Source organism: Podarcis bocagei (assembly GCF_964188305.1).
Source record: "Podarcis bocagei genome assembly, chromosome: 11".
NCBI classification, from domain to species: domain Eukaryota; kingdom Metazoa; phylum Chordata; class Lepidosauria; order Squamata; family Lacertidae; genus Podarcis; species Podarcis bocagei.
The window spans coordinates 62,754,927-62,777,475 of NC_138136.1; the positions used below are offsets into that span (position 1 = coordinate 62,754,927).

Here is a 22,549-nt window from a genome sequence, read left to right on the forward strand (position 1 = left end):
CTTATTTCCAGCACAAGTGCAGTTTCTTTGTGGCACAGCAGCAGCAGCAGCATCCTTTGGCAAACTGGGCAGAAAACTGAACTCCAGCTGAGAAGAAGCAAAAGGGCTTAAAGCTCAGATTTTGTCTTGCGGTGTTGTTTCTTGTCTTGGCAGAGAGGAAGCAAACCAAGCATTTTGCCATAGCAACAAACGCCGAGCTGCAAGTGCATTTTCTTAGATGGTCCAATTTAGAGGGGTTACGAATTAGAGAGCAGCTGCACCGGGGTCAGTGGCTGAACAGCCACATGGGTCCCTGTGGGACTTCCATCGAGAAAGCCCCAAAGGCCAGGCATGGGCAAAAAGCCTCCGCTCGTGCGCAGTTAAGTCCAGAAGACCAGCCTATGACTCATGCTGCTTCCTTGTGGGATCTTGGATTGCCTTGCTAATAAACTCAACACAAGGCAGTCATCGCCACTCCATGTTAAACAGAGCTATGTAGGGTTTAGGTTTTTAGTCACTATCCCTGTGAGCTGGGCCACACACAATTTTCAACGCTGGAGGCCATTAGGGGTAGTTATTTGGCAGATCTTTGGGGCCAGTCTCAGAAAGCATCTCACCCAGCAGAACTAAAAATCTCACACAAGTGGACTGTGAAAACTGGCCATTTCTTCCTCCACCACCTCTTTCAGAGAGCTCTCATGGACCACGAATTTCGCCCTGCAACCATCTATACACTCATATCCTTCCTGTGGATCTATGGGAGGAGGAAAGGGGAAAAGAGAAGGCAAGACAGACCTAGATCACAGGCCACATGTTGGACCCAGTACAGCATCATTAAACTTGTACTTTTCAAAATAATGTGAAGCCAGTTGCAAGCTGGGCTCTGTGGATAAAGTAGTAACGTATCTCATTATATAAATACTTTTTAATTTTTTTCCTTTTAATTACAAGAAGCTTTTATTCCAGGTAATGTGACTGACAAAGTACCAGCACGTACGTACATACACCCCAACGCACACACACACTCGCACTCGCAGCCCCTGGGCTTTCACAGAAAGCTTGGCAGCAGCCGATCTAATGGAGGATTTCTACCTCACAGCAAAGTAAGGGGAGAAGGGGGCATGTAAGTTTGGTTAGCCTAAGCTCAGGGCAAAGACCCAGCCATTTTTAAGAAATGCAATAAAAAGAGGGGTTTATAAACCCCGTTGTAGAAAGATCAAAGGAGATTAAACCAAAACTAAAACTGTTCAAAAAATGTACAAAAACTGTTGGGAGATGGGTAGAAGATGCTGCGCCCCTTCTGAAAAGAAAACAAAAGAAAAGGTTGACCCCAAGTTGCATCAAAACCAGAAGAGAACAGTGTAGTCGTCACACAATTCCTTTGTGTTTTAAAAAAGAAATGCAGAGGGGGAAATAATTTGCACGAAAGATCTTTGTTTGGAAATTGTTCTTAGCTCCAGAGACCAGCATAATTCCCATGGAGTCCAGACGGAAGGGGACCTCCTGCCACAAAGAGTTTCGTGCCAGACGAGTCGTAGCAGTGGGTGTAAACAGCGTTTGGGAAGGAGCTGATGTCTGAAAAGTAATTCCGCCAGGTTTCATCATGATTCTGTCAAAGAAAAGGGCAACAACTGAGTCAGTCATGACCTTCCCCGCAACTGGCTGCTGCGCATCCCCGGGAGCACTCAAAGGGAACTGGGAAGCTGCCGACCAGCTCAGAAACCCAAGCTGTTTAACAAGATGGAGAACAGCAGCAAAATAAGAGCCACCAATTTAAGCTGAAGCTGGTTTTCAGCCTAATAATAATAATTATAATAATTATACCCTGCCCATCTGACTGGGTTTCCCCGGCCACTCTGGGCAGCTTTCAACAGAATATTAAAATACAATAGTCTATTAAACATTAAAAGCTTCCCTAAACAGAGCTGCCTTCAGATGTCTTCTAAAAGTCTGGTACTTGTTTTTCTCTTTGACATCTGATGGGAGGGCGTTCCACAGGGAGGGTGCCACTACCGAGAAGGCCCTCTGTCTGGTTCCCTGTAACTTGGCTTCTCGCAGGGAGGGAACCGCCAGAAGGCCCGTGGAGCTGGACCTCAGTGTCTAAGCAGAACGATGGGGGTGGAGACGCTCCTTCAGGTATACTGGACCGAGGCCACCCCACCCCCTTTTGATTAAGAGGCAAGTCCTTTTCATAAGGCAAGTGACTAAAGTGGCAGGTACAGGAAGGTGGCAAATTCACACAGGCCTGCTGCCCACCAGGCGAGGCTTCCCACTTCCTCTCCCTCTAAGGAGGGCCTTTACACTTTGTACTGCACCTTTAAACGGGAGCGGCACTCTCACACCCTCCTAGCACAGAATGCCTCACTCTGAGGAAGGACCTTTTTAGCCCTACCTAGACCAAGGCAGGATGGAGAGAGGAGGATCAAGAGTGCTGCCACCAGAAGGGAGAGGAAGGGATGGCAGCAGTGGCGGGAGAAGATGCGGAGAGGGCGGTGGCGCAATCTCTTGCGTCGGCTCTGCGGACCAAACTCTTACGGAAAGGAGAAGCAAGCGCTTCTAATAGCCTGGCATATCTGTTCACTAGAAAGAGCAAACAACTTATTTCACCTGTATCTGGCAACGCTGCCAGAAACAGAGCCCTCACTCAGTGGAGGAGCCCTTAGAAAGTAGTCCTTGTGGCAAGGCTACCTCTCGTTCAAGCTGCAAGCTACTCACCAGCCAACCTTTGCCAGTCGACAACTTGAGAATTTCACTTCCTCCTAATTTTGTTCCGTAGCAACTGTGCGGCGGTTTTTCGTCCAGGAACCTCTGGGCTCGGATGTCATAGAACAGCAAGGAACCCTGCCCGGTCCCCACCGTGATAATGTGTTCGTAGAAGCTCACAGAGCGAATACCTGTCGTGGAATCGGAGATGGTTAATGGCAAGATCTGTGCCCATGGTTTTCATCATCATCATTTCAGAATGCTGCCTTCATTTCTTTCAAAAAATAAAAAATCTTCAAAAGCATTTCACTCATTCTAAGAGAGAAAATATTGCCCAGGAGGATTTTCCTCCAGCATTTCCACAAATTTACAATTTTTACAAGGGAAATGAGGCCTCAGCAAATAAAATGGGAAGAATATTTATTTCCTCCCATTTTGTTTGCCCCCCCCCCCAAGCTCTACAGACAGCTGACTTGATGGCAGTTGGGCTCCTTATATCAAAGGACATGGTGGAGTTTCTTCTCCCTCATTAATGCCAGTTCAGTGTGGACGATTAGTCAGAACAGCTAAAAATGAAACCTCCACCTTTAGCAGCAGTCTACCTCTGCTTACTAGAAGGGATGCGGGTGGCGCTGTCGGTTAAACCACTGAGCCTAGGGCTTGCTGATCATAAGGTTGGTGGTTCGAATCCCTGCAACGGGGTGAGCTCCTGTTGCTCAGTCCCAGCTCCTGCCAACCGGGCAGTTCGAAAGCACGTCAAAGTGCAAGTAGAGAAATAGGTACTGCTCTGGCGGGAAGGTAAACGGCTTTTCCGTGCGCTGCTCTGGTTCGCCAGAAGCAGCTTAGTCATGCTGGCCACATGACCCGGAAGCTGTATGCCGGCTCCCTTGGGCAGTAAAGCGAGATGAGCGCCGCAACCCCAGTTGGTCACGACTGGACCTAATGGACAGGGGGCCCATTACCATTACATTACCTCTGCTTGCTAGGTGGTGGAGAAAGATAACACGGTTATCACCCTGCCAGGTTTGTGAGCAGGAGAAAAGGTCACAGACCCCCTTGATTTGTTCCAGTCTGTCAATGCCAATGTACTTTTCTTAACGGGAACCTGAATGTCAGCAACTGCTGCGGTTTATGTCTCATTAGTAGCAAAAAAAATGCCCCTTTCCACATTACAAAATAAATGAAGGAGATAAACAATATGCCAATTAGCTGGGGCGGTGAAGGGGGGAGTATACGAGAACAGATTTTGAAATTTATGATACTTCAAAAACCAGTCTCAAAATTCTGAACGTTAAATGATTTAATGTCATGCACAGGCACAAATGGTACCTGGAGATAATGGGAAACCTTTTCTCGTGTGCACCCACTCTCTGAACTATTTTGGGCATGAACTTCTAGTCACAGAACCTTGCTGCTGAGGTTTAAGAACATGATGAATTACACTTCAATGCCGCAGTATACCAAACTGTGTTATTAAAAAAGTCCAGACAGGAAAGAATTATTATCGCACAGCCCTGAGCCAGTGCAAGGTCTGCTTTGACTTCTTAACGTATATCAACCAACATGAGCAGCCAGATGACGTGGCCTATGCCATCAAGTGAGGCCCAAGATTTGGCTAAAAATAAGGCCTTGGCAATCATAAAAGATCAGCGAGGTTCTGGGAAGTATAACTGAACAAAGAGGAGAAAACCCAGGGATTTTGGACAAGTCAGCTTCATTTTGACACCAGGAAAGATGTAGGAACAAAACAGAACAATTTAGATCCTTGAAAACATTAAAGTGGTGCTCAAGAAAAGACATAGATTTAATGAATGCCATGCCATATTTGATTTTTTTCTCTAAAAGTGTGGCACATCTTATTGATAAGCTGGAGCCAGTAGGTTAAAAGATCTACATTTTAAAAAGACCTTTAGACACGGTGTCTCATAAGACATGCTCATAAATCCAACCTGGAGTAGAATTAGGAGGTTTATATAACTGCTTAGAAAACTGTGCAGAATCTGCCTGAGTAATATAAGAACTCCAGTACTGATGTTCTGTACTATCACAGCAATACAATAGTGACTTGGAGGCAAGAATTTCAAAGGGCATCGAAATGGGAAACTCCAACTACTTCAGAAGATATGATCACAATTTAAAAATGAATTGATTATTGGGGGAAAGGGCAGAAATGGAGATGCTGGAATTAGTAATCGCAAAGACCTGCAGTTGGGCAAGATCCATCACAAGAACTTGGGGAATGAAAGCAGTCATAGCTGACAAGTTGTCCATGCAAACAGAGCTCTCACCATATAACATTGTATTAAAAGGAATACGGTGGACGCTTGGGTTCTGAATGTGATCCGTGCAGGATGCATGTTCGCAACCCGCAGCATTTGCAACCAATGTCTGCGCATGCACGGGTTGCGATTCGGCGCTTCTGCGCATGCGCGACCGCCAAAACCCAGAAGTAACCCGTTCCGGTACTTCCGGGTTTTGGCAGTCTGCAACCCGAAAAAACATAACCTGAAGCAGCTGTAACCTGAGGTATGACTGTATTAAGAACAACCCATGGGGCAGACTACTTCTATACTATTTGGCAGAGAGGAGATCCTTGCAGGAGCACCAGCTTTCCTCCTTCCCACTTATAGAGGATGTGCAACACCATCCCATTGCCAACATCATCCAGTGAAGGAATGCTGTAACAGATTGCCTAGTGTTAAGGCTGAAGCTCCACTGCTCAGGTTTTCTCACGAAGAATCCTTACCACTGCCTCGCTCCCTGGAACAGACAGACTTGACATTGTGGGAAGGCTGCCTTGGGTCCAGAAAGGAGACATGTGCCTGAGATCCAACAGCGTACACAGACCATTCCTGACCATAGGCCAGACACACATTCTCCCTGCAGTACGGTAGCTTCGTTGACAGCAGCTGGGGGGGGGGGGAAATGAAGACAGAAAACAACCCACATGAGAAGCAGTAGAGAGGACGATGAACAATAGGATGCAATGAAGTATCAAGAAAGTATACTTCCTTGTATTCAACTATTAGATTTTTTTAATGTTTGCCAGCCAGAATTAGCAGGCCTTGCAAACAAATAATAGGAGAAATGAAGTGTATTTGCAGGCTAAACTTGCTTACGGAACTGCTGACAATCAGTGCAAACAATAATGGACTATATGGATCAATGGTTTGACTCAGTTTAAGGCAGATTCCTATGCCCCACCTTTCAGGAGAAAATATGGATCCACCACTGAAAAGGCCCTGCTCCATTACCTGCCAGTCTGTTTAACCTGTGATGGGCCAGTAAGCAGGGTATCTGAAGCAGCTCTTAAAAGCAAGCAGGCAATTCACAGCCATCCTTATCAGCAACCTGACAGAACATACATGGTAGAGATCCACCCGTGCTGTGAGCAGAGCTTGTGTCACTGACAAGTTTTGCTTTCTCTCCAGCCATCACTCTAAGCTGGTAAAAGGCATCCTAGCCACAGACATTGTGTGCCCCTCCATACACAGCACCAAGCCTAGGAGAACCCCCAAACTATGTGCCTGGTATTTCATGGGGGGTGCAACTCTGTCCAAAACTGACTGCAAATCTCCACCCACTGTAACAGTTGTCACTGGGAACACGGAGACTGCTTTACAGCAGGTAAGAGAGCCTTTGATAAATCAGTCAGCTATGCTTTAGAGCAGACATGTTCAACCGGTCGACCATGATCGACAGCTCGATCCCCAGTCAATCCCGGGATCCTTATTGATTGCGGGATTAAAAGAACGGGGGAATGAAATGTCTCTGCCACCCTCCACTCTCTCTCTGTTCCTCCGTCGCGTCAAGCGAGCGGTGGTTTGGCGATCGTTTGTGTCAATAGGGGATACGATGACTGGGTTTAGCGCTGCATGCGCTTGTTAGCTGTCACTTTTTCAGTGAGCACCGTATGGCATTTCCCCTTTTAAAAAGTTCAACAGTTCTGGTCAGCCCTCCCAACAGCCAGGAAGTGCTGCAATTTAGCTCAAAACCTATTCAATCCCAAATCAGGAATAAAGCCCAGCATACATTTTTCCCACACTAGCAGGTTACCTTTGAAAGTGTGTATTCTGCTTTCCAGAGGTGGAAATATCCATCCAGGGAGACTGCTCCCAGCTCCTAGAACAGAAAGAGCTTTGTAATCCACTCGGCCACCGCGGAAGATCCATGCAGAGTACCAATCTGTATTAAAAGTCTGCCAATGTACAACGCTAAAACAACCGAGACCCCATCTCAGAATCTCAGCACTGACACAAACTCATCCGCCCGCCCCATCTGCAATGTGGGTTCAACCACCATTGACCTAACATGGATGGTTTTTTTAAGGATTACTAAAGTAATTTAAAACAAAATGCTTTGGAAAAGGGATAGGGAAAGTGTAGCCCCTCCAGGTGTTACTGGACTCAAACTCCCTTCAGCCCCAGCCAGCACAGCACAGGCATGATGGGACCGCTTAGGGAAGTTTTTGGATTTTTTTGCTGTATTGTGTTTTTAATATTTGGTTGGGAGCTGCCAAGAGTGGCTGGGGAAACCCAGCCAGATGGGCAGGGTATAAATAATAGGTTGTTGTTGTTGTTATTTAGCAACATCAGCAGAACCACAGGTTGCGCACTATAATTTTTCAGTGGCTTCCTGCAAACCATTAAAATTCAGAAAGGTAGCACGGGAAGAAAGAACAGCACAAGCTTATATCCAAAAGTGGTCAAGAGAAGAACTGCATGCACCTCTAGGCTGCTGTGTACAGCTCTTAAGAATCCAGAGTGCCCTAGTTTTTATTTAAAAATGAAGCACTCAGCAGTTTCTAGACCTCAGAATCAGAGGCACAGGTTGAAAAAATCTGATGGCGAAAGCCAAGCAGGACTGCCAGATAGCCCTTATTTTAAAAACAAGTCCCTTATTTCACAACATCACTGCTCCACAGAGCCCATGGGGCATGACACCCTCAGTGCCTTTGCCATTTGCAGGACAAATAATTGCATCTGGCTTCCCCCCTTCGATTTCAGTTTCTGCGTCAGCAAACCAATGGGAAGCACAGCAGGCGCCTGCCTCAACGTCATCACAATTTTTAACATTTGTTTTATTTGCAACACCTGCAGAAATATGGGTGTTCTTCCGCCTCTCCCAGCATCAAGAATTTGCATTCTGGAGCAGGCCGGAATGATAGAATGGGTGAGAGGTGTTTAAATAAAAATACAAACGGGGGGGGGGGGGTATCCCAGCTAGGCGTTATTGGGGAGGAATGTCCCACATGCGAATTCCTGGGAAACTCAAATATGCCTTTTTTTTTGTTTTGAGCTTTCAGCACACACTTTTTCAGTTACTTAATGTTTCAGCCAGAAAAGGAACCAAAGGATTGAGAGCTAGAAAGTGGGGGTGGGATTAGAGTGCATAATAATAATAATAATAATAATAATAATAATAATAATAATTACAACGCTGAAATTCTCGGGATTGTAGCTACTTTCAACATATTTCCAGCACTGGCAATGGGAAAGTTATGGTCAGATACCTTGAAACTTATTTATCTTACTGACCTTGTTCTTGTTGTTGAAAGCTAGTGCCCGAACCTTGCAGTTGTCCGGGTTGGTGTTCTCCTTGGGGATGTCCTTCAGAGCCCTGTGTGTTATGTGAGCATAGACGGGAACTCGAGACAAGTTGCGTCTTGCATCGCTCTTGGCTAGGACTTCATCCGTCACTTCCCAGAGCCCCATTGAACCATCTCGGGAGCCTGCATGGGACAGCAGACCCAAGGACACATTAAACACATGCCCTCCTAGTATTATGCCGCTCTCTGACTGCGATGGGGCGCATGTCTAAATAGAGGCAAGCGCTACGTATTCAGTCACGCACCACTCATAACGCAGCTCTCTGCCTGCCACAGGCCAAGCCAGGAACACTGCACTGTCTATCTTGGTGCAGGATGTTCCAGGCAAGCAAGGAGAGCAGAACCCCCAGTTTACCGCAGAGAAAAGGTTGTGCACACAGAATGCATTCCAAAAGGGGCACACATCTGGAATTCTTTCAAGATTAATTGAACTCTGACAGCCTCCTGCAACCGTCTGTTTGGTTAGCACACTACAGAACAAACTGTGTAAACACAGTCCTGCAGGGCAACCTGACAAAGGCACAACTGTAGTCTTTACAGAAGGTTGTAAACAAGAGCAAAAAATAAAGATCATGCCACAGCATCCTGGCAGTTCTCCACTGGATGTGTTACAGTGGGACAAAGTCCAGTCAGCCTCCACTGCGAGGGCTTTGGAGCTATGCTGAATGCTGTCAGCGTCGCTCAGTACATCCTGTGGGCTGTTTCTCAGCTTGGCTGTAACACAGCGCAATTATAATCACTATGGAAGAGTGAAATCTGCCATGGTTCATTTGCTATTCTGAAGATATGCAAATGCTGCAACCATTATCACAGCATACTGTGACACAGGAAAAGCTACCCGGGCTCAGAAGCCCATTTTAGCTTCCAGGTGAGGAAGTGGCAAAGCAGAACTGGGGCCAAGCAGCCCAGCTTCTAAGAGCAGGTGTGTGGTTCAAGTATCAGTATTTCAGAACTTTAGGATAGAATTGGAAGCAGTTTGGCAAGGGGGGGATGGTGGTGGTTATGAGATATCCTCTGAAACCTCAAGCCCCTACCCTTTCTGGTTACAGAAAAACCACTATAATGTTCAAGGTGTGGATCACAATGAGACTCAGAAACTAAAGGAAGCCTAGGCAGGTCTTTCAAAAGACTTCAGTGCTCTCTCCACAGTTTCTTGGCCACTTTGCCATGGCTAAAAATTCACCTTTCTGCTAACTTGCAAGTGGCCACCTATCCCTCCATGCCTAAGTCCATGCCCTTATGTTCTCTGCCGAATTTTAGAATGGAATGACAAAACTCCCGGGGAGCGGGGAATCTAGCTCTTGGGTGCCAAAAATGTGAGATTCTCTCATACAAGCCAAAACAAACTGCAAGGGGGTAGGAGGAACTCTGTGTGATATATACTTTGCGGAGGACACAGAGATGTTAGAGACATCTAACTCCTTGCAAAAAGTGCAGTTTTCTTTTGGGTTGATGGGTAGGGGGAATATGGAAAAGGGAGCTGCCACAATCAGCTTAAGAACTTAAGACAGATATGATTAAAAATTCAAAAAGACACATCTGAAGCCTCAGGCATTCTACTCCTGTGTAAAAGCAATGGGCATGCTAATCGCCATTGTCATAACACTCCATGACCTGGAAAGCAACTCCCTGAAGCAGGAATCTTCCCGGTTTTCACAGAGGCTTCCTAGGATGTGGAACCCTGGAAAAGGATAGAGACAGGGTGGGAGCCGAGTTTACCACGCACGTTCCTACTCCTGTTGGTTTTACACACGTGTACAATGCCTGAGGGGAGCTTGTGAGCTACAAGAGAAGCTACAGTCCGTTAGATGTTAGGGCGCACAGAAATAAAGCCATTAGCAGAAGTTACCAGAAACAGCCATGGTGTCACTGATCCATGCAATAGAAAATATCCAATCTTTGTGGCCGTCCTAGAGAAAGAAAGGAAGGAAGAAATGAGGATGCAGGAGAATTCTTTCAAGGCAAAGGTTTCATATATCAAGGTAAAGGTTTCATGTATTTCCTTAAACATCAAATAAATGCAACTGCTTTTCTTGATAACAAGCATGCAAGGTTATAAACAAGTACACAGGACGTCAACCAAGTCCAATTCCCTGCAATCTCCCACTCAGCTTCACAATATTAAACATTCCAGTTATGTAGAACTACATCAGCCCATCCAACTTCTGACAACATAAAGATGCCCTCTTTAATCTGCCCATCATCGAATGGACCCGTCACCAGATTGAGACAGAATTTCCATGAAAATGAAATAAAACGTCTGAAGCATGTAGAGGCACTTACATCTCCCACGCAGACAGGATCAAGTGTAGGCAGGCGATAAATCGCAAGGCTGTTTGGGTTGTCACCTCCCGTAGCCAAGAGGGTCCTGGAAGGGTTCAGCTCAATGGCGTGAATTCCGCAGCCCTGCTGGTTCACCATGTCTGGTTCTCGATCCTTCAAAATTGGAATCTTGGTAATCTGACCCGTCTGGACATCGACCACAAACAACTGGAAGGAAGGAAAGAAGGGAGGGAGGGAGGGAGGGAGGGAGGAAGGAAGACACACCTGTGGTCATTCCTAAACCTGAATCTGCACAGAGAACACTGTGATTATAGGACATTTTTAACCAAACATGCTTTGCATGAAGAGAAGAAGCAGCCCATGCTTTTGTGGTAACATGCCCAAAGATGATAAACAAAGAACCAGGAAGTCACTGGTTCAATTCTTCTACCACCATCCACAATATAGGGATAGTGCTGGCCAACCATGCAGGGCTGTTGTCAGGATTTAAGCAAGATAATGTGAAACAGCAAACACTGAAAAAGCATATTACTGTTAATATTTTTTCTGCATCAGGTGAAGATGACTTTGGTATTCCTTCCCCACAACAACTTTGGCACCACCAGCAGCTGGGATCTGACAGATCACCTGAGGGAATGCAATCCCACTACTGTCTCCATTCAAAGTGCAAGCTGGGAAGCTACTCAAGCATGCTCTAGCCCAGGGGTCAGCAAACTTTTTCAGCAGGGGGCCGGTCCACTGTCCCTCAGACCTTGTGGAGGTTCCGGACTATATTTTGGAGAGAAAAAAGATGAACGGATTCCTATGCCCCACAAATAACCCAGAGATGCATTTTAAATAAAAGCACATATTCTACTCAGGTAAAAACACCAGACAGGCCCCACAAATAACCCAGAGATGCATTTTTTTAAAAAAAGGACACATTCTACTCATGTAAAAACACACTGATTCCCGGACCGTCCGCGGGCCAGATTCAGAAGGCGATTGGGCCGGATCCGGCCCCCAGGCCTTAGTTTACCTACCCATACTAGCACATGGGAGGCAGGAACCCAAGTAAGCACTTGTGTGCTCTGGAGATCCAAACGTAATAGAGAGGAGGGGAAATATGCAACCTACCAAACCACACTGCAGCACTGCTACCTTCACACAGATCTATCCTGCTTGGCTGCCTTTCCTCCAGATCTATTAAGGAAGAGTCAACAAGAGGTTGCTTGCAGAGCCTGGCGTGCTAACTTAGCAGGTTGCAGCTGCCTACAAAACAGATGCTTTGTTCTGCTCTAGGGGAACGCCGTGAAAAATACAATCAGGAAGCCAAATCACAGGGGCCCCTTTTAGACACCGCATTCAACCAGCGAATATTTCTGCAAGGGAAAGGGTTGTAGCTCAGTCATTCCAGATTCGATCCCTGATCTCTCTGGACACATCTGGGAGAGGGGCTCCTGTCTGAAAACCTGGAGAGCCTCTGCCAGGCACTGACAACAATACTGAGCTCTATCAATGGGCCTGGCTCTATATACATACGGAGCATTTTTATGCTGCTTTTCAAACATACTGCTTTTCTGCATCCCTGAAGGCTAGAAGTTCACTTTAGACAATGAAGAGCTAGAGTTCTGAGGAGTAACAAAAGCCCATCAGCTACCCAGAATTCCCTCTGGGGTCTTGCACAGCCCAGCTCTGTCAGAGAGCATGCAAGCCATTTTAAATCGAAGTTCCGTTTTTAGACTCAGGCAGAACAATCCAACAAATGCAGTATGTAGCACCATGGGCAGAAGCATAATATGAAAGTAATAAATTTTAAAAGGTCAAACAAGAAATCCTTAAAAAACTGATGGCAAAGCAACAGTCCCCGTTATGAAAAGAAGAGGGAGCGTTTACATCATGGGGTGTAATTCTGGAGTAAACTACTAATTTCAATTTAACCATGTAGTGTGCAGAAACCTGTATATGGGGGGAAGAGGTTATCCAAGTATTTCCAGCTTTGCTTTACTACTGGTCTTATTAGTGGATGAATGAACTTGTTTCATTATCCTAACTGTAGCTAGGAAGCCTAGCAAGTTGCTCACTCAAAGCTAAATCAATTCATGCATGAATCAGACACAGAATCCATTTTCAGATTTGAAGTGCTCCTTGCAGAAAAGTTGGCAGCAGCAGCAATGCTGCAGACCTGGACTGGGAAATTTTCAGTCCTCTGCTTCTTGCTCAGGCATGTAAAACATTGCTCACCAGATACAAAACTCTTTTCCACAAGGTCTCAAGGCCTATTTCATGCTAGCTTAGGAACCCAAATTATACAGTTCAAATTTGAATTTAATTGAAACTGCTTAGTTTTGCTTCAGCTCATCTGTAAAACTCAAGCCAGCTGATGCAATTCCCCTACATATGCTAAAAAAACCTAAACACGTGTCTTCAAGACCATATTCCGATACAATTCATACCCTGACTTCTTCAATCAGCCTGACTATTCCAGTTCACCATGCATCTCTCCACTACATTACACAAACTAAAACCCAAATGAACCAAAAATGAACTTAGTCAAGTGTATCAAACAAGCAGGAAACCAATTTTTTGCATGTTCAATTGATGCGCAACCACTAAAGCGCAGGTAGTTTTGAACCCAGAAGAGGACAGAATGGGACAGGCTCGTGTGTGCTCCGCCGACACGCACAAGGACCAGGAATGCAACCCCATGATAATAGAGGGTTGCCTATATGTAAAAATTTCCCATTTAGAAGGATTGTCAGTGAAATGAAAACATGGATTTTAGTGCACCAAATTGAAGCTAACAGCTCAACAAAAGAACTGTGAGTCAAAAAGTGATCTGTGTGTGTTCTACAATGAAACTGGCATTCACACAATTTAAGAACACACGAAACAGTTTTATACGGAGCCAGATCAAGATTCTCTGCTCTGATGAAATGCAGCATTATTCCCCGCCTGACTGAGAAAATTAAAACTGACCAATCACCAGGTCTGGAAGGCATCCACCCAAGAGTTTTTAAATTAGAAACGGCTGACCTCCTAACAAAAATAAGTGACTTGTCCCTATAATCAGCCTCCATAAATGAGGACTAGAAAATGACCAATGTAAAACCTATTTCGAAAAAATGGATCACATACAAGCTCATGGAATCAACTGGCAGAGATTGACCAGATTAAACAGACCTTGGGGTTGTAACTGGATTGTTCAATGATGCCAACACAGTGAGAGACAGCAGTGTAAAGGGTGAATTTTATGCTAGGGATCATTAGGAAAGTGAAAAAGAAACTTTGATATCATGCTTTTATACAAAACTATGGTGCAACTGCACTTCAGCTACTGCCCACAGTACAGGTTGCCTCACCTCAAAAAGGGCATTGTGCCACAGAGCATATACACAATAACACAGCCTTCGATTTATGGTAGATACAAGCAGGAACTGCAGGCAGGAGAATAAATGGGCTGGCAGGAGGAAAGGTCTCTCTACCATACTAGTAAAAAAATAATTGCAGGCTAAGAGGTTCTAGCAGTTTATATACAAGGCTGAAATAATACAATAATGAATTCGCTTTCAATTAAAGACAAACGTTGCATAATTATTACTATACTGTATCTTTATTCCTACCCTGTCTTTTTCCCTAACAAGAACTCAAGGCAGCTTACAGATAAAACTAAAAGGGAAAGTAGAAAGTGTGTATGACAATGCAGCAAATGCTAAGAAAAAGCAGGCAAGGTTTTAAACGGTCTCACATTTGTCTTTTTCTGAACAGTTTGTGTAGCTACACAATATCCAGGAGCGGTTCTAGCTTAAGGAGATAGAGAGAGATTTGCACTTACTGTGTTGCATTTTGTCCCACACACCACTTGCCGGTGATTCAGCCACTGAGATGCAAACACTTTATTGAGGGTCCCAAGGTGAAACTCTCTTTCCTTCAGGAGACTGGGCAGTTGCTGGGCTGCATATCCGTGCAGGAGTCGGTGGTAGCTGGACTCATCCTGCATCCGCACCTCTCTTCCTTTCAGGTAGCATACCAGTGACCTTTTAACTGGGGGGAGCCGCTTCCTTTTGTGAGCTGAGTGGTCCCAGCCATACTGTGGGAGAATGCCAACAGTTCATGTACAGTAACTTACTACCTTGAAAGGATTCTGCCTATCTGCCCCAGAGGGAAAATCCATTTCATGTAACATCAGAGACCCCCTTAAGAATTTGACACATCTTTCACTGGACCAGAGTAATGTTCTAGGATCTTGCTCTACTGCATTAATAATAATAATAATAATAATAATAATAATAATAATATGTCTTCATAAAGATCTTAAACCAGTGTTAACTGTCTTGACTACCACCCCTGGGAATCCTGGGGATCTTTTCTCAGGGCTCCCCCCCCAAGGAATCTTTCTCTTAAGATGTTCCCTGCCTTCAGAGGTTAGATGGGTGGCAAACAAGTGAAGGACTTCATCTGTGGTGGCTCCCACTTTATGCAACACCCTCTTCTCCAGCAGTATTCACATGGCACTGATTTGTTTTATTTCAGATGTCTTGTTAACACTTTTTATTGTCTTATACATATGATATACATGCTTCTTGACAATCTATTGTAAAGTGATAAGCATGGGATTTTAAGCTCATTTTACATTTTATGGTTAATTCATTTCTAATTACGACCAGCCATTCCCTCGCTTGTTTACCATCTAGCCCGAAGAGTTCTGGAAACCTGGAAAGGTTGCCCGTCATTTTGTGGCATATTGGTTTGCCTAATAAAGATATTGATTGCTCCGATGCAGATTTTGGAATTTTACTTACTGGCCAGTATAGCTACCTTTACTTTCTGAGGCATTATCGTGCCTACACCTTGGGTTAAAACAGAAAATAATGAACCATCGGTACCATGAAGATGGACTACAATGTGGACGTCTGCAGAGGACCAAGATGTGTTCACGCAAATTTACATTTTCAGTTGACCCAAACACGTAAAGTTTAATTCCCCGGAAACAGTAAACTGCATCTAAACTGTAGGTCTTCAGGCAGCAGGCCTGACTGCTACTTACATCATAGAATGCTCCTCCAATACACATAATTGAAAATGAAATCCCTGCACAAGGGAAATTGGCAAGTCGGCTGCACCCAAGCTTCCAGATGGGCTGCTTTGTTGTTGTTGTTGTTTTCACCTACAGGGATTTCCACCCCCTCCCCCTTTCTGGATGGAGGACCAATCAATCAGGCAAGTCTTTGCCAGCGGCTTCTGAAGGACTCTGGCCGGCTCGTCGTGGCTGCATCGGCGAGCGAGGTTCGGGGAGATGGGGGCCTTGGCTTGTCGCTCAGGCGGATGCCCAGCTTCCCTTTCCCCTCCAGCCCCCGAAAACAAACCTGATGCGCCCTCCTCTGGCCAGCCAAGCCCCGCCTCCACCCCCTCCGTTTACACGCGGTCCGCAGCATCGGGAGCCCGGACGGCGTTTGGGCACTACTGGGCGGAGAGCAGCGGCCGGCGCGCCTGGTGCCCTCCTGGCGTTCGGGGCCAAGGCGGTTGCAAAGCTCCGAACGCCGAATCCAGGGCTCGGGCGCTCCTGAGAGCCGCTGGCTTCTCCTTCGGGCTGGAGGGAGAGAGGAGGGGAGCAGGTCTTTCCAGGGGGCGGCCGGGTAGCAGGCACCGATCAGCCCCCCGGCGCTCTCCAGGGCGCAGCTGCGATGCGCCCAGGCCCATCGCCAATTGCGCTCTGCGACCACCACCCCGGTCCAAGGACGCATCCAGCAACCCTCGCCACCGCCATTGCAGGTGGCAAGAAGGCCCCGGGGGTTGGGCAACCGGGAAGTGTCATCTGGCTGCGCCGCCACCTCCACCGGCACCGATCCGGGCGGCTTCATTGCCCTTTCCAACTCCACGCACCTCCCGCAGCTTGGAGAGATCAGAGCCAACGGGGAGGAGCGCGGTGGGAAGGAAATGGAGCCTGCACGTTCAGGGGCAGCCTATCTCTGAACGCCGATAAAGCAAGCGGCGGGAGGAGAAAGGGTCCCCACGGCAGAAGAAGGGGATGGGGAGACAAGGCGCTGGGGCCCGCGGCTCGGAGCTAACGCGCGCCAACCCTCGCTTGCTTTCTTTGGGGGTGGAGGAGGAGCGACGGGACTGGTTTTATTTGCCGATTTCATTGTTTGCGCTTTGAGCTGGGGGGCAGCTGCAAATAATGGAGACAATGGAGCAGTCGGGCCCTCCGGCCTTTCTCTGTCCTCCAAAGCAACACACTATCGTGTAGATCGATCGATCATAATATTAAAGTTATTATGGGAGCGGTGTCGGGTACGGATCGAGGGAAGCGAAATAGACAGTACTGCAAACTGCCTTGGGCACCTTGGCGGGAATCCGGTACCTACAGGAAATAGGTAACCCCACAGATCCGCGCAAACATGTATGCGCATTGTTTACTCGCATTTACGCGCCGCCTTCCCGCTTTACCTTCTGTTTCGCTCCCGTCCGTTTCTCCCGCTCCCCGCCGCTGCCCCCACAATAACCTGCACGTTACCTTATATCATATATTGATTATACACTGAACTATATTACTGATTGATCCGCAGGGAGCAGAGGACGCGCGTGTGTATTCACACGTAAGTTTCACGTCTGCCTATGGCACATCTCCGTGTGTGTCCGGAGGCAGGCGGATGCCAATCCGACCTCGAAGCGCACGCCTATGTCCCCTGTTGTAAACAAAAATTGCCCTTTTCCCTTATGGGGTATCCAAGAGCCCATATAGAGTCCTTTGCAGGTTCTCCATCGGTCGGAGAAAAGAACAGAGGCCAACCAGAGAAAATAGAGAAGCAAAGCAGCTAGTAAGCCTGGTCTTTATTGAACTGTTGCAACCGGGTGCTCCTCTTACACGCAGGAAAGGAGGAGGAAAATTCCTATCACCCCCCCACCCCCGTACAAGAAAGAGCAGGCTCTGCCCAGCTGGGGCGGAAGCCCCTCACCAGGCTGCTTGGCCCCCGTCCTCCGACACGACCACCCCAAAACAAGCCCCCTCCTTCCCAACCAAGTCCCAAGGGCCAAATACCCAAGCCCCCCAAAACAAGCCCCTCCTCCCCAACCAAGGGCCAAATACAGTATTTGGGGGCCAGCCCCCACCTCCCCGCCTCCCCCAAACAAGCTCCCTCCTCCCCAACCAAGTCCCAAGGGCCAAATGCATTATTTGGGGGTCAGCCCCCCAGCTCCCCAAAACAAGCCCCCTCCTCCCCAACCAAGTCCCAAATACAGTATTGGGGGCCAGCCCCCCACCTCCCCGCCTCCCCCAAACAAGCCCCCTCCTCCCCAACCAAGTTCCAAGGGCCAAATGCATTATTTGGGGGCCAGGCCCCAGCTCCCCAAAACAAGCCCCCTCCTCCCCAACCAAGGGCCAAATACAGTATTGGGGGGGCCAGCCCCCAGCTCCCCAAAACAAGCCCCCTCCTTCCCAACCAAGTCCCAAGGGCCAAATACAGTATTGGGGGGCCAGCCCCCCACCTCTCCGCCGCCCCCGCCCGCGGGCCTACCTGCTCTCCTCCGGGCCCCGCCGCGGGGGCCGCCGCCCTCCTCTTCCTGCTAACTGTCTTCCTGGCCATCTCCGGCGCGACCCCGGCCCGGGCCCCGCATGAAGGGGCAGGGGGAGGAAAGGGCCGCCCGCCGCCGCCGGAGCATGGGACGGAGCCGGGTCGCCCCCTCCCTTCCTCTCGGCCTGGCCTTGCCTCTCTCTTTCTCTCCCTCACCGAGCCAGCGAACGACCGACCGCCCTCCACAGGCCCGCCCGACCGGGCGCCGCTCACGGCATTTTGCGCCCGGAAACCGAGGCGGGGAGGAGGGAGGGCGCTTTACGGCCCCGCGCGCGCTTTGCGGCGCGTCCGGCCAATGACGCGCCCGCCTGCGCAACAGCCGCGCGGGGTTGCCCGGCAACGGCAGCCTCGCCCCGCGGGAGCTCTTCCGAGGGGCGGTCCCTTCGGGGTGTTGCCGGGCAACTGGAGGGAGGCAGGCGTGCCAATACTCTGCGCGTTGGACCCCACCCCCAGGGGCTCATTGGCCAAGGCGCGCGCTGAGGGTTGCTTATGGAGCCCCCTGGAGGGCAGCAGAGGAACGCGCGCCTGCTGCGTCCTCCCACAACAACTTCCTTATTTAGTTTAAATTAAATGTTGTAATAGGTTTAGTCACCTTTTGTTATTTGTGGTTTTATATTTTGATTTTATTTTGTGAACCGCCCTGAGACCTCTGGGTATAGAGCGGAATAAAAATCCTAATAATAATAATATATACAGTAGCTAGGTATAAGCACAGGCTGGCGTGTTGATTAGGGGGGAGTTGTTGGGGTGGGTTGTTGATGTTAATTTTTTGTATTGTTATAGGAGTTCTAAGGTCTTATATATATGAAATAAATGTTCATAAATGTACAAGGCAAACACATACATAAGTATATAAACCATGTGTCTGAAATAGTACAGGAGAACAATCCTGAAGCCATTTTGACTCTCCCAAATTGACCTCAAATATTTCTTTGCAAGAAGGAAGGAAATGGGAAAAGCTTTCCAATGGTCTTTGGACTGTAGGGGCTTAGAAGAAGAAGAAGAGTTTGGATTTGATATCCCGCCTTTCACTCCCTTTAAGGAGTCTCAAAGCGGCTAACAATCTCCTTTCCCTTCCTCCCCCACAACAAACACTCTGTGAGGTGAGTGGGGCTGAGAGACTTCAAAGAAGTGTGACTGGCCCAAGGTCACCCAGCAGCTGCATGGGGAGGAGCGGAGACTCGAACCCAGTTCCCCAGATTACAAGACTACCGCTCTTAACCACTACACCAAACTGGCTCTCAAACTGGCTTACACTTCCCTTTTCAAATACAGCCTGGCAATTATCTGTTAAGCTGATCACACTATCAATATGCACAAGTATTTAGACACAAGTATTTAGCATCTCAAAGGAATGGCCAGAAAAGGCAATCATTATCAGGTATCCTGGCAGACAGGAGAGAAGCTATAAGGGCTCTTGGATACCCTTGAGGCATAAAGGAGCAGTTTTTTCTTATAACAGTATCTTTATTTTTTATCTTACGAATGATGTGGAATTTATTCAATTTGTTTGTGTACGTTGTGATGCCTTGTTTATTTATTACTACTTTTGATATGTTTGTTATACACTGTAGCTGCCCTATGCATAGTTTTAACTTTGAAAATGTGGCATATAAATAAAATAATTAAGATCATAATGTTGCAGGCCACCCCAACAGCTGCTGAGCCGTGCATGACATTCCAGGGGTCTTGGCCTTCAACCAGGGTCTGTGCTCCTTTGGAGAACTGAAGACAAGGCAAAAGCTTTAAAAAACATTTATTCACACGTTTAAACCTGAAATTAGATGGAGAGAGAGGGGCTTGTTCCCCACAGCAGAGTGCAGTACAGGAGTCCAAGGTATCTCTCTCCACCTGCCGCCAGCCAAGATCCTTCTGCCCCTTTCCCAAACTATTCCTTTGACATCACACCCCATTACCCTGGCAACCTTTCAAATCCCTTGTCTCCATTCATACCTCAGGGCAGGGGTGGAAGAACAGTTCTCTTGTACTGCTAATGTATGGCCCTCAATGGCCCTGTATTGTTTCTTAATGGCCCTAGTTTGGCCAGGTCATTTTGCATAGGCTAGCCCAGGAATTCCTCTGCAGGTGGTATTTTCACTTCCTATCACAAATAATGAAAATCCTACCATTTATTCATTTATAGGGTTTAGGGGGAACGCGGGTGGCGCTGTGGGTTAAACCACAGAGCCTAGGACTTGCCGATCAGAAGGTCGGCGGTTCCCCGCCGGCGAATCCCCATGATGGGGCGAGCTCCTGTTGCTCGGTCCCTGCTCCTGCCAACCTAGCAGTTTGAAAGCACGTCAAAGTGCAAGTAGATAAATAGGTACCGCTCCGGTGGGAAGGTAAGCGGGCGTTTCTGTGCGCTGCTCCGGTTCGCCAGAAGCGGCTTAGTCATGCTGGCCACATGATCCAGAAGCTGTACGCCAGCTCCCTCGGCCAATAAAGCGAAATGAGCTCCGCAACCCCAGAGTCGGTCACGACTGGACCTAATGGTCAGGGGTCCCTTTACCCTTTACCTCTTTATGTGAGTATATTGTATTCAATTATGGGGTATCAGAGTTTTTAGGGGGCTAACCAGGCTTGGATAGCCGGCTTGTGGGGTTTTGAATGTCTGATGTGGATGTTTTCAATTTCGTTGTTCTGTATGGGACAATGACAATAAAGATTATCGTATCGTATTCTTCCCCAGTGCCGGGAGGCGATGGCTTCCTCATCAGGAACGCCCGTTTGCAAAAGTGCATCCACGCTTCGTCCCACGAAGTCGGAAGGGTTGGTCTGGCCGACTGCAAGCCCCAGTCTGCGCAATATCACTGGACCTGGGATGCTGCCACCCGGGCCATCGTCCACTGGAAGACCGGGCTGTGCCTGACGGTCCCCGAGGCGCAGGCATTTGCACCCGCTCAGCTGGAGTCCTGCGGAGGAGACAAGGCGCGCCAAGCCTGGGTTTGCAGCAGGAAAGGCCACCTCACGTTGCAAGGCCTGGGGCTTCACCTCAGCACCAAGAAGGGACACAAGGCCTTCCTGGCCTGAGAGAAGGACAAGTTCAGCAGGTCGGCGGTTCCCTGCCGGCGAATCCCCATGATGGGGCGAGCTCCCATTGTTCGGTCCCTGCTCCTGCCAACCTAGTTCGAAAGCACATCAAAAGTGCAAGTAGATAAATAGGTACCGCTCCGGCGGGAAGGTAAACGGCGTTTCCGTGCGCTGCTCTGGTTCGCCAGAAGCGGCTTATTCATGCTGGCCACATGCTGGCTGTACGCCGGCTCCCTTGGCCAGTAAAGCGAGATGAGTCCTGCAACCCCAGAGTCGGCCACGACTGGACGTAATGGTCAGGGGTCCCTTTACCTTCACCTAGGGTTTAGGGAGATCCCTTCCCAAACCTATAGCAGTAATAAAAACCCTGCTAGATCAAGGTGGTCTCGTCCAGCATCCTGTTTTTGCAGTGGCTGACCAGATGCCCCGAAGGGAAGGCCGCAGGCAAGACCAGCATCCTTCATTATATATTTTATTAACAATGTGCCCTAACTCTGAAGCCATCCTCCACCCCATCCTTCTAATCCATGACACATGCATTTCCCTTCACATTATTCAGGGACCTACTCCATCGAAGTTTGTTTTCCTGGAACATAAGCCTTAAAAAAAGCTACCACTCTATTCTTTGTCTTTCTATTCTTTATTTCAAGGCAGCAGCACTAAGCACACTTCAGGCTTTCCCCAAAGGGTGCTGAGAGCAGTTAGGAGACCCCTATTCCCCTCCCAGAGCTACAATATTCCCAGGAGTGGGATTGATCCTTAAACCACCTTGGGAATTGTAGCTCTCTGAGGTAAAGATAAGAACTCTCAGCACTTATAAACTACAGTTCCCAGGATTCTTAGGGAGAAGCCATGACTGTTTAAAGTGGTATGATAGAAAGCACTGCTAATAACAAGGCCAGTGGAAGTGATGATATTCCAGCTGAACTATTTAAAATTTTAAAAGATGATGCTAAAAGAAGGTGCTACACTCAATATGCCAGAAAGTTTGGAAAACTCAGCAGTGGCCAGAGGATTAGAGAAGATCAGTCTACATCCCAATCCCAAAGAGGCTCAGTGCCAAAGAATGCTCCAACTACCGCACAATTGCGCTCATTTCACACGCTAGCAAGGTTATGCTTAAAATGCTACAAGGCAGGCTTAAGCAGTATGTGGACTGAGAACTCCCAGAAGTGCAAGCTGGATTTCGAAGGGGCAGAGGAACTAGAGACCAAATGTGTGCTGGATTATGGAGAAAGATAGAGAGTTCCAGAAAAACATCTACAGTGGTACCCCGCAAGACGAATGCCTCGCAAGACGGAAAACCCGCAAGAGGAAAGGGTTTTCTGTTTTGGAGGCGCTTCGCAAGACGAATTTCCCTATGGGCTTGCTTCGCAAGACGAAAGCCCATAGGGAA

General features: G+C 47.8%; 1 protein-coding gene across 2 annotated transcripts; it reads right to left on the reverse strand.

The window, feature by feature from the left end:
* Positions 1 to 1,393: 1,393 nt before the first annotated feature.
* Positions 1,394 to 18,357, reverse strand: DCAF12 (DDB1 and CUL4 associated factor 12). 2 transcript variants are annotated; one of them, XM_081212936.1, is made up of 9 exons: positions 18,067 to 18,357; positions 14,388 to 14,642; positions 10,574 to 10,780; positions 10,140 to 10,200; positions 8,220 to 8,413; positions 6,739 to 6,804; positions 5,429 to 5,591; positions 2,695 to 2,873; positions 1,394 to 1,588 (listed from the first exon to the last, which is right to left on the reverse strand). In XM_081212936.1, exons 1-9 carry the CDS (start codon positions 18,133 to 18,135, stop codon positions 1,430 to 1,432), a joined length of 1,353 nt encoding a protein of 450 aa, XP_081069062.1. In that variant the 5' UTR covers positions 18,136 to 18,357; the 3' UTR covers positions 1,394 to 1,429. The 2 variants fall into 2 exon arrangements, with proteins under 2 accessions (XP_081069062.1, XP_081069061.1); XM_081212935.1 differs by lacking the exon at positions 18,067 to 18,357 and adding an exon at positions 15,919 to 16,428.
* Positions 18,358 to 22,549: the final 4,192 nt, after the last annotated feature.